We start from the raw sequence: 12,397 nt of genomic DNA, 5'->3' as shown, positions 1-12,397 counted from the left end.
AAAATAACAGTATCACAAAGTACTAAAACCATTCGATGAAGGAAAACCAAATATTTAGAGCTGACTGTGATTTGATGCAGCTCTCACTCTCAAACAAAGGCAATATTGTTATTCAACTTCAACCAAAGCTGGGTCTCAAAGTTGTTGGAATTTTTTTCTAGATCTGTTTGGATAAAAATGCAGTACTAAAAAAGTCACTCACGGGCAGCAGAGGTGCAAAACATAATTGTTTAAAATATAATGGAGTAAAAAGTACATATACTAAATGATAAATGTAGTTGAGTAGGGTGTAAAAGTTGCTTATATCTTTGATATGTAATTAAACTGGTAATGTATACTATTCTATATGGCATAGAATAGTTAGTGTGTTTTTTTAAGTGGGTTAAGATGACCTGTGACATAGCATAAGCGGCAGCATTCAAAACGATGCAGTGGCTGGCATTCACATATCTCAGAGGAAGCTCTGGTTCTCCTTCACCCTCCCCTCTGTCATGTTATAGGAGAGAGAGTGGGTGAGCATTGGCAGAAAAAAAAGGGGGATTTGACATTGTAATACAGTTTCCCTGTGTCTCTTCTGTGTGCTTTCTAAATATATTCTGAATAAGTTCCTTTTTATGTATTGTTCCTTTATTCTGAGAATGCAGCCAAAATAGCAAGCCTGAAGGTGTCATTACTATTAAATGCCAATTAGGACCATTAGTGTGAAGTGCGACATGGGAGATGTGGATTGACATGAAAAAGCGGCCCTGAAAAGAAAGGAGTGCTGGAGAGCAAGCTATTCTTTTGTCATTTCCCAAGTCTAATCAAATAGTCAAATTTCTTTATTTCCCCACTGTATAAAGTCATTGCATTTGAAAACTCCCCTTCATGTCAGCCACATGCTGCTGACATTTTTATTGGTTTCTGATTAAGTGTAAGCATTGTCGATATCTTGTTTATTTTGTTTTGATTCATTTTCCCCTTTTTTCTTCCCAGAGGAAGAAACTATTAACAAGATAGATATCCGTCTATATATTTTGTTAGGAAATGTTAAACAGCACATTCTTTTGGTGTCTTCTTAATATTTAGTTTTTTGCAGACATTGCGTTCTGTGTGTAATTTGTCCTTCATGTGTTTGTCTTGGCAGAGACTAAAGGAGCTTAAGCAAAGAGAATTTGCACGCAATGTCTCATCTAAGAACTGGAAGGATGAAAGGAAACAGGAGAAAGCACTGAAACGCCTCCATCAAATTGCCCTGCTCAAGCAGCAAAGGGATGGGTGAGACTCGTAATATTTGCCATATAGTATGCTTCTCAAAGTATTTGAAGAACAAAGCTTTATAATACAACACTTCAGTTCACTTCAACTTCATAAACTTTTTTTTTTTTTTTTTACTTTTAACCGCTAAACAATATTTAAAATACATAATTTTAGGAATATAATACAATACACAATATATTCTAATAAAGATTACATACAGTATAGTGACTTTACCTCTACCTTTCAAGCAGTTTAATTTGTTTGATATGAATGTAGTAAAGGATTAGGTGTAGTACACAGAAAATAAAATAGGATAGAAGATAAAAAGTTCCATCACCATGCAAGCAAGTGCCTACAAATCTGTAGGTTGCTAAACCGATATATTTTTTAGGGATGTGCATCTCCATAACTGAGGCCGATGAAATTTGCATGTTGATGCATAGCTAATGATGCGATACATTAAAGATACATATGAACCTGTTACAATACAGTGCAATACAATTTCAATTTGATTCAACACAATGAGATTCAATGCAGCACGATGCACTGGAAAAAATATGCTATGCAATTCAATATGGTACAGATGGTTTTTATTTCTTTGGTTCAGACAGACAGCAAATTATACATTTTCTTAAGTGCCTTCTGACTTTAAACACATGGCACTTTCATTAACAGGCCTTTGTAGTGCAAAAGAGAAAGAAAAAATATTAAATAAAACCAGACATTCTTTTCCTGTTCTGTTTGAAGAAAGATGTAACTCTAAAAACGGTTTTTTTTTAAACGCACGACGATGCCAAAAGATAAACTCCCGAGAGAAATAGTTGTGAAATGAAGGAGAAAGACAGTAAACAATGACTTTCTTGGTAGGCTACTGTTTAGATACAAGCCGTTGTAACGCGTTGAGTCTGGGTGAAGGGAGAGCTCGCTAACTCCAGTTGCAACAGAAATCATATAAGCACAGACAGGTTTCCAAAACTTGTGCTTTTTTTTTCTCTTGGCAACAGCGTTACGGGTTAGTCAAAGAAACTTAGAAATGAGCATCAGAAAATAATAAGGACATATTCCTCTGTCTTGCACACATGCAGTAATAGCGGAAAAATGTGGCGGCAGGCTATTCCCAAAATGCCGCTCTGCTCTTAAAGGAGCCACAACATATTTCACCCGTTACACCGTGTAACAGACACTGTCTTTTATTAAAGCCTGTGTAAAGTTCATTAGTTTCAGTGATACAAATACCAACTTTTTTACTCATTTTTTACACTGATGCATCACATTGTTAACTTTTATGCCAATCACTGTAAATCAGTTAATCTTACCATCTCTAATATATACATAATGTTTGGTAATAATTGATATATATATTTTTTTTTTACAGTGACAGAGAAAAGAAGACAAAGTTAACAGCAGCAGCTCAAGAGCATCAGCAAGAGAAAACAAGTATCAATGGCAATGAACAAAAAAGATCCAGGAACACGCTTTGTGAGGATCAAAATAAGAGCTCTGCCTCCCCAGACTTTACAACTAAAATCCCTCCACCTGCACCAGTGCTTACAAATCAGTGCTCTCTTCGGGTTAAGTGTTCTTCACTACTAGCTCAAAAAGGTCACAGGCATGCTAAGACAGGGATCTCATTCTGTTTCTCAAAACGGGCTCACCTGAAGCTGGACTCCTGTGCATCAGTGTTTGCTGATAGCTTGGATGAAACTAGTGACCACCAGAAAATCCAGAACCAGCAGCATAAACTGGCATTGCAAGCCCTCCTGTCCCGATCTCCTTCACCCATACAGAGTGATCACCATGTCCCTCTGGATCCAATGCCACTGAACACTTCACCACAGAGAGATCTACAGTCGGATCAGTCCAATCAGGAAAGTAGTCTGGAGATGCAGGTGATGTATTGTGCCATAGAGCCACAAAGGCAAAGTTGTCCAAATACCCATGGTATAAAAGATAAGGCAGATAATAATGGCCAAAAATCTGGACATGAAAGAATGTATGACAGAATGATGGAGAGAAGGAGCCCGAAGAACCCAAGTCCAACTGCTCATACAGATGGATATGACAATATGGCTTCTGGGCAACTCGATTCACAGAACTCGAAACATGACTTACAAGAAAGTAGCAAACAGGATAATTTAGTGGCTGGAAACTTTTTAGCTGTGGGTGACCTAAGCAGCAAACCTTTCCTAGATGTTCTTGGAAAAGATGGGACTAAGCTAAAATGGCCTTGCGAGCTCGTGCAGTACACCTCAGATGAACCCAGAGTGTCCTATAGCTGCAATCCACTGTTTTTGAATTCTAAATGCACAGAAGGCAAAGATAAAAGCACAGATGCAGAAAAAACAGATGTGTGCACCATCCCATTTAATCCCAACAGAGAAGAGGAGCAAACACCAAATGTTAATAAAGTTAACTTGGGCATTTTAAAACCAAAGAAACACAAACACCAGAGGAGAGGACGAATTCGTATGTGTAAAATAGATGCTGTTAGGAGACATCGAGTGGCCTGTGCACTCAGTAATTTTGCCCAGTCACCTGCTGAAGGACAATTTGAATTCAATTCTCTGGCCAGCAAACTGCGCACCAAGCAGAATTGCAAAGGGAAGAGGAACAAACTGAGAAAGAGAAAAAAATCACAGGATGTAACACAGCAACTAAACCTGAAAAGTATAATTGTAAGTGCTTTCTCTGCCCCAAAACGTCGAAGACGAAAGCGCCAGAGGTTGCCTGCTGCTCTCCGTCTGGCAAAGCGCAAAGCTCTTTTGCATGCTTCCATACGGTCTCAAGCTGGGAGTGAAGGTAATTACCAGGGGTGTGGCAACTTCTGCACATCAAAGCAGGATGATAATGTGACCCCACTCAAGGCAAACTCATGGGGTGTCTTGTCAGGATTGAGGACTGAGCGGGAATGGCCCGATTGCCAATGGGAAAGGCATTATACTTCTTCTGCGTCAACTTCCTACTATCCTAGGAGGAGAGGATATAACCAGCCTTGTTCTTTCATCAGAAATTCTAGCTACAGCTTCCCATGCTATAGTTACACACACATGTCAGAGAGTCCAGATAAAAACACTGAACCCAGAGTGGAATACTGTAATTACAAAGATTCAGAACTCTACAGGGAGAGGAATTACTATGGGGCTTGTGGCAAACGCTGTATCATAAAGCAACAATATGGTATAAGAAAACATAAAGGACACATCAGGGAGAACAGATATAGAGATTGCCATAACCCTGCCAGAAAAAGAATTTGTTTTTATAGAGTCTACAAGGATGGTGATGATTCGCATGACACAAAACAAGACTGGTGGTGCAAGAGGCCAAGTCCTGATCTTAGGAGTAGAAAACGAAGAAATAGGTTCTGGTTAAGAACAGTGGTGAATCATGAGAGGGAGAATGAGCAGTCCAGTCCTAGGTTCAGACATAGTCCTGCTTCCTCTAGTATCACCAGTATTTCAGACATTAGTAGAGATTCGGGGCAAAGTGACTTAAAATGGCCAGCAGAGAGCTCAGTTAGGGCCAAGAATGTCCATTCAAGAAAACACACACCAAGAAAAAAGAGTTCATCACCAACATCATCATCTATTGATAGGTCAGAGGCTGTGCAATCAGACACCCCAACTGTTATTTCTGATTCCAGAGGAAAACTTGATCCTGTTGCACAAACCGCCAAATCCAGTGATTTGACAAAGCAAAGCACATCAAATGATAAAAAAGTGTCAAACAGAATATGTACTCTATCACTCCCCTTGATTGGCAAGCTACCCTCAGTGAGGAAAGGAATAAGACAGGCAAGAATGCCCAAAGAGAAACATACCAGTAGCAATTGTGGTAACCAAGTAAATACATTTCTAAATGATCAATCAAAATGTGAAAGACAAGCGGACTTTCAGACTGCAAGTATAGCCAAGCATAAGTCAACCTCTCCCCCAGATTGTCCATCTGGAACTGATCTGAGAACTTCAAATTCTTGTGCAAGTTTAAAAACACAGACAGATAGGTCCATGTCTCATGAAAACTTCATCAGTGTTCTGGAGGACACGTCACACAAAACCCACGATGAGCCGCCTCAGAGTTGTTCAATCTCTTCCTTAACAGAGAAACCTATAACATTCACTGAGGAAGAGATGGACAAGTACAGATTCCTACAACTTCAGGCCCAGCAGCATATGCAGCAGAAACATCTACAAGAGCAACACAACATGCCAAGAAATTCATTTGCTTCTGAAATGAACCAACTCCCTATTCCTGTTCCTGAGCCTTCAAACCAGGCTGTCCCAGGTCCCTGTCTCTCATACACCATACATCAGCATGGGGCACTATCAGCTTTCTCTTCCTTCATCTCCTGTCCATCAGCCTGCTTGGCATCCCGCGGTTCCCCATCTGCCCATCCTTCTCTTCGTCCCACTCTCCCACAGCCCCACTTCACCCCTCTTCCATTTCCTACTGTGTTCTATCAAGCTTCCCCTGCAGTAATGCTGGCAACACACCCTCTACACCTTATTTCAGCAGCACCCCTCCACCATACACATCCTCATTCTCACATTGCTGGCCTAACACTTCACCCCCCACCACACGCCTCATTGCTCCCCTCTGTGCTTACCCCATCAGCCATGGTGGCTGGCAGGAGTCTGCAAATCCACCCCACACTGCAGCCCCTGTTCCCACATCAGGATCTTCAGCACCACCATGGTATTGCGAGCTAGATTTGGTGAAGAAATAAGAACAAATTGGGAAGGGAAAGAACAATAATATAATGTGAGAAAATAGAGAAAAGTCTATCCTTGATACTCAGAAGTGTAGACTACAGTCTAGCACGTTGTGATGTTTGTTTTTGACTTGGCCAAAGGTTTTGATGTCTTGCTTGTCCTCTCATTTATTTTGTACTATAATTGTTTGAATGTCTGTCTGCTATTTATGTGAATGGCAGTGCAGTCAAGCACTGGCCTTCTTCAAAAGTCTTATCCTCCATTACTGTAAATGATAACTTTAAATGATGGGAAAATATATTTACCTGGCTTAATCTAAGATTTATCTTTTGGTTAATTAGTAATTGAACTTAAGTCCCTTTCTATTCATGCACTGCAATTATTTTGAGGGGTAATTTTTTTTATCTAGAGATGTCCAAGCGCCAACACCAATGTAAAAATTGGAGCATGTATTAAAATAAAAAGGAGGGATATACAGTGCGTTGACATGTAAGCTGCAAGTGATTTGTTTTGTCCTGATACGGAAGCATATTCTATTCTATCTTTCAGTACAAGTGAGGCAAAAGACTGACTAAATAAACTATAATACAGAGTTGTTATAATGCAATAATACCGTTTTTCAATCTATTTAAAGGTCTAAAGTCTTAAATATTATGATGTACTGTACTTTCTAATGGGAAAAAAACGAAAAAAAAAAATATATATATATACATTTTAACAAACATAGGGTGTGTACAACCTGCACTTGTCTGAATTATGTATGTTCCAGAGACTTTGTATTTACTCTTATTTTGTTAGAGCCAAACATTTTGTGACCTGTACAATAATGTCCTAAGAATAAATTTAATGTAATTTGAAGAAAACTCTGTATCTTGTCATTGCTGCTGTTCAAAAATATGACTGAATGACTGTATTATATGATTTTCATTGTTCACCTTATTAAATAAATTGTTTAATCAAATGTTTTGTCATGATGGCCCAACCTATCATACCATGGCTAAATGCCACAGACCTGAATAAATATGTCTCTTGTTCTTCTTCTTCTTCTGGCTTCTCCTATTATGGGTAGCCACAGCGGATCATCCATCTCCATACCCCCCTGTCCTCTTCATCTGCCCTTTCACCCCAACCACTTGCATGTCTTCCCTCACCACATCCATAAACCTCCTCCTTGTCCTTCCTCTTTTCCTCCTTCCTGGTGGCTCCATCCTCAGCATTCTCCTATTGATATACTCCATGTCCTTCCTCTGCACATGTCCAAACCATCTCAATCGCGACTCCCTCACCTTGTCTCTAAAACGTCCTACATGGTCCTACATTGGTCCTACATTGGTCCCTCTAATAAACTCATTTTTAATCCTGTCCATCCTCATCACTCCCAACAAAAACCTTAACATATTCAGCTCTTCTACCTTCAGCTCACCTCCTGTCTTTTAGTCAAACCTAAATGTTCACCGACTGGATTATCATGAGCAACTGATATGTAAACATTAAATAGAATTTAAATATAAAAAACAATGGTTATTTTCATGATTTACAATAAACAGAGATGATAAGGTGGCATTGACTGCAGAGTCAGTGAACACATTCATCCATCTGCAGTAATCACTTTATCCTGGTCCTGTATATAGTGATTATTGCAGATGGATGAATGTATTCACTGAGAAGTACCCCTACAGACATGGGCAGGACATGTAATACTCCACACTGACAGTACGACAATCTCTGAACTGTACCAGAGCCCAGTGAAGCAGCAACACTACAAATTTTTTTCCCCTCACTCAGCCTTTTTTTTAGATGTCACCAGGTGGCACTGCTTTAGAGAATCCTGTCAGCACTCTTTTAGTAAAAACATAATTTAGTCACACTCCAGTTCTTTGAAACAGTTACTGGGACTGCAATTTCCCTAAAGCACTTCATTTTTTTTCCAGCTACCGAACCTCCACCCTCCAATCTAAATAAGAGTCATACAGCTCTTTGTCTATTTAGAGCATGAACCGAGGTTGCTGTGCTTTAGCAAATATATAATATAAAGAATAGTCACATATTTTAGCAAATGAAAATCCATAGATAAAGATGTACTCCACATTAAGAGCCACATCTACTGTATGTATGAAAGAAGCTGCAGTGCAAAATGTGTTCGCTGTCTAAAATTGATGTTCAATTTAGTAAAAATGATGCTCATCACTCATACCGTACTCGGGACCACATAGTGAAAAGTACAGTGTGTGAGATGTTGGCAATGGAAAGCTGGAGACAAAATATGAGTGTGGAAGGAAATGTGAGTAACTAAGAGATTGAAATGTTAATGAATGAAGTTTTATTAAATAAAGAAGCTGTTGCTGGAACAGCAAGAGGTGCATTCCTATGACTGACATACAATTAGATTCACACTTGGCTTTATCCTAATAAAAGAAAAAAGATCTCATTCATTTGTAGTGGGAAGAACATTCATAATGTCAGATAGATGCTGTTACCTCTAATGTGAAAAGCGAGACCATCCGATTTAAGGGTCTTATTCTATAACACACTATCTACATTTACAATTATCTAATAAAAATATTTACAATTTGTAGAAAACATTTCCATAAACACATTTTCAAGAACAAGCAGTATCTAGATCAGTGTCGGTCACATCACCTGAGAAAAGTCCTTTATGTTCTTTAAACAACATGAACCACCATTGCTGTATCTCTTCACTCTACTAATCTCTGTTCATTCATCCCATTGTATTAGGAAAATTATTCGGTACAATTGTAATACCAAAATATAATAATGTAATACTCAATTTTTGGTATTTAATTAAAATTAAGGTATATTACTAGAGATGTGCATCTCTATAACTAAGACAAATGCGATTGACATCTCGATGCATAGCCAACAATACGATACTTTAAAGATACATATGAAGCTGCTACTGATGCAATCCGATTCCCTTTCAGGAACTCGAGTTGCGTCAACAACGCTTTGTCCACACTTTGAATCACGTGTGTAATCTGTTCAATGGAGAGCTGTTAAATGGTTTGTCAATTTTTTGTCCAAAATAAAGGCTACCAAAAAGAAAACAGAGTGTGGCTACTTGCACTTCCCGTGAGGGATCATGTGCAACACTCTGGCCCGAAGTCCCAGGAGATGGCAGATCTTTACACGATGTGGCTCTGGTTCCCCTGAGGCTTCAGGGCATCTGTATCTTAAACTATATCGACGATTGGTTGATATTAGCCTAATCAGAGCAGTTAGAGGTCCGTCAACAAGATGTCGTTCTTGCTCACATGAAGGACCCGGGTTTCGGCTAAACAACAAAAAAAGAGTGTGCTTTTTCCACTACAGAGAGCCACTTATTTGGGTGTCGAATGGGATTTGACCATTATGCGTGCGCAGCTATTGCCTACCCGCATTGTGTCCATTCGGCCTTCAGGAGGATCAGAGAAGGGCAGTCACTGTCAAACAGTTTCAAAGATTGCTCGGGTTAATGGCAGCTGCATCCAATATGATTTCACTTGGCCTCCTGCACATGAGACCCCTTCAGTGGTGGCTCAGGACCCAAGGGTTCTCATGGAAGGGCAATCCCCTCCGTACTATAAAGGTCACGCGGTCTTAGATGTTTGAAGAGATCCCGGGTTCCTGTCTCAGGGCTCCGTGTTGGGAGTTTCCGGTCCGCTTCACGTCACGTAATGCTCCAGTCCTCTGGAGTCTCACTCCATGACATCTGCAACCTTGACCTCAGTTCCACTCCTGGCCCATCTCTCCTTCGGCCTAGCTGTGCACACACACTAGGCAGGAATTGGTCAGTCTGCCAGTATTGGACTCTTGTTCCCAAAGCATTGTTGAAGCAGCTCGAGCTCTGAAAAGGAACCGTTTCCAGGTTACGTATGAAACCATGGTCAACTGAAGGAAGGACACACTGCGTCTCCATGCCACGCTACAAATGTAACCCTGTTATGATGCAGTGTGATCAGATTCCGATTGGATCCAATACATTACGATGCAATGGGAAAAAAAAATAAATATTGAACAGATAGTTTGATTTCTTTAGTTCAGACAGGTTTTTGTAGTGCAAAAAAAAGGAAAAATTAATTTTATAAACCTCACATTTCCTTTTCTGTCTCCAGGAAGATGCAACTCTACCTCTGCCATGTTAATCTACATTCTGTGTGACTCTCAGTACACAGCTTGGTCTCTGAAGTGTTGTAATATGTCATATTTCTTTAGCGAGTAGAAATCAATCTATGTATAAAATAATGGTCACTTTCTAAATAATAAAAGTGTAGTGCATCTCCTAATAATTGTATATAAATAGATAATGTTTTGACAGATGTACAAACAAGTCATTATCATGATACAAATGCCAAGGGATATCCGATGCACACTTTTTTAAATTCAATGCATCACATTGTTAAATTTTATGCCCATGCACCGATGCATATTGGTGAATCTTAGCATCTCTAATATTTACTATATGGCCAGAAGTATGTAAGCACCGAATCTTCACACCCATATATAGGTCTCTCCCAAACAGGTATCACATTTGGAAGAAAAAAACGTTGTAGCATAACATTTCCTTCGCTACACTTTTTGCTATATAGTGTAAAATTAGCATGCACTATATTAGATTTTTTTCAATTTTAATGTATTAAATCTGTTGAATCACTTTGTTTTTGTGGTTATTGTATCTACCTTGAAAGATAAAAAGATAATGGGCAAGCTGTATTGAAACATGAATTTATAATTGATTTTATGACTCAGTCAATGTATTTTGAAGAGGAGCTACCCACCTTGGCCTTTAAGTTAATGTCTTCTGGATTAGTGTAAGAATTAAACTACAAATGTCTCCTTTTGCTACTTCCAGTTAGAATGTAAAGACAAACAAGCTTTTACTATATACTAGTAGGGTCTTGTTATCTAATTAATTAAATGTTTAGCAATCACATCAGATGTTTATTTAACCCATTCATTACAGCATCACACATTTGCCTGAGACAGATATACACCTTGACAGGCTTGTTAAATTATTGTTGCTCAGGATAGCTCAGCATGCAGTGTTGTGCAGTTCACTCAGTTCAGTCCCAGCCAAATGTTGCGATTTCTAGTTTTTCTTCACACTTCGGTTCTAAGGTTATTTCGCATGACAGGCTGAGTGGCAGCTTGTTCAATATAGCAACATCCTCTTTAGCGTTGAGCTTTCTGGCAAGGTGGGGACATATTCTGCTGTTCTTTTTGCTGCTTTGTAAATCTATAAAGAGAAAGAATTTAATAAAATGTTTGTTTTTATATTAACAAAAGTACATTTTCCTATGTGTATTCTTGTGCAGTTGGAAAACAATAATTGGACAAAGTATCTTGGAAAACTTGCAAGGGTTCTTTCACAGATTTTGTCTAGGCCAATTATATTGTAGATCTACAGACTTCATTAATATATTGTAACCGAATATAAGGTCTATTTCTTAGGTTATAATACTATATTACTTTTAGATGAAATGTCCTATTTTCTCTTTTACTAAACTTAAACTTTATTATTAAACTTTCTTTACAACAACAAAAAAGTGCCTATTTTGTTCGGTTGTTTACTTGTCAGGGAGCAAAGGTGGATAGGAGTGCAGGTACACAAAAAGCATTATTTGAAAAGCTTGCAACAAATACAACATGTATAAAAATCAGAAAAAGGAATCCCGCAGAAGTCAGGCAATCGGCAAACAGTATTCAGAAAACAGGAATCAAAAGCCAGAAAACCAAAACCAAAAACAGAGTGTCAGAATAACAAAATACCAAGGCGTCATATTGACTGGAAACAGACACAGAATGTATACTTTGTAGTGATCTGGTAGGGTGGAAGTTCTTAAAAAAAATACTGTGGATGTGTTTGTGTACAGGTGTCAGTGATCATTATGATGCTGTGTGCTATTATGCCAAAGTTAATTGAAGTTGGTGTTGGATGTACAGGGTGTAAAGATGCAGATGAGAAAAATGCTGTAATGTAAGAATGCTAAATTCTTTAAAATGTGTTAATAGTTAAAAAATGCTAATTTTTATTTTTACTATAGAACAAACTGGAAAGTAAATGGACAGGAGAAAATTTAGTGTGACCAGCCTTTGCTGCGAAACAGGATTAATTCTTCTAGGTAGACTTGCACAAAAAAATTCGAAGAAACTTAGCAGGTAGCTTGTTCCAAATATACTGAAACTCTTTAGGAATGTTCACGAGTGTTTGCACTGAAATAATGTGTGTAATCAGTCAAAAATTGGACGCTGGCCATCACCGGTGCGGTGACATCATGACCAGGAAGTATAAAACACACATGGAGTAAAGCCAGGGCCAGCTTCTGTAACAGATAGGAAAGCGCTGTAGAGACGCCTCTACGTAACCCAGAGACATACCCTTTTAGGAACTCGAGCTGTGTCGAAACGCTTTAGGAACAAGTGTCTCATCACACCAGAGTCCCTGACTAGTG

The 12,397-nt window shown here is 38.8% G+C and overlaps 1 protein-coding gene and 1 long non-coding RNA gene across 3 annotated transcripts in view; one reads left to right on the top strand and one right to left on the bottom strand.

Annotated features, from left to right (window-relative positions):
- LOC124375660 (zinc finger protein 804B) overlaps positions 1-6,810 on the top strand; it is a 128,456-nt gene extending 121,646 nt beyond the window's left edge. For both annotated transcript variants that reach the window (XM_046834202.1, XM_046834201.1), the window contains exons 3-4: positions 1,127-1,257; positions 2,615-6,810. In XM_046834202.1, the coding sequence (XP_046690158.1) occupies positions 1,127-1,257; positions 2,615-5,945 (3,462 nt within the window). In that variant the 3' untranslated portion in view covers positions 5,946-6,810. The remainder of the gene's footprint in view (positions 1-1,126; positions 1,258-2,614) is intronic.
- LOC124375661 overlaps positions 1-12,397 on the bottom strand; it is a 59,474-nt gene that overhangs the window by 10,812 nt on the left and 36,265 nt on the right. The gene's annotated exons all lie outside the window — the stretch shown is intronic.

Source organism: Silurus meridionalis, chromosome 21 (assembly GCF_014805685.1).
Source record: "Silurus meridionalis isolate SWU-2019-XX chromosome 21, ASM1480568v1, whole genome shotgun sequence".
NCBI classification, from domain to species: Eukaryota; Metazoa; Chordata; class Actinopteri; order Siluriformes; family Siluridae; genus Silurus; species Silurus meridionalis.
The sequence above is the reverse complement of the archived record's forward strand: the minus strand, read 5'-3'. Positions and strand labels throughout refer to the sequence as shown.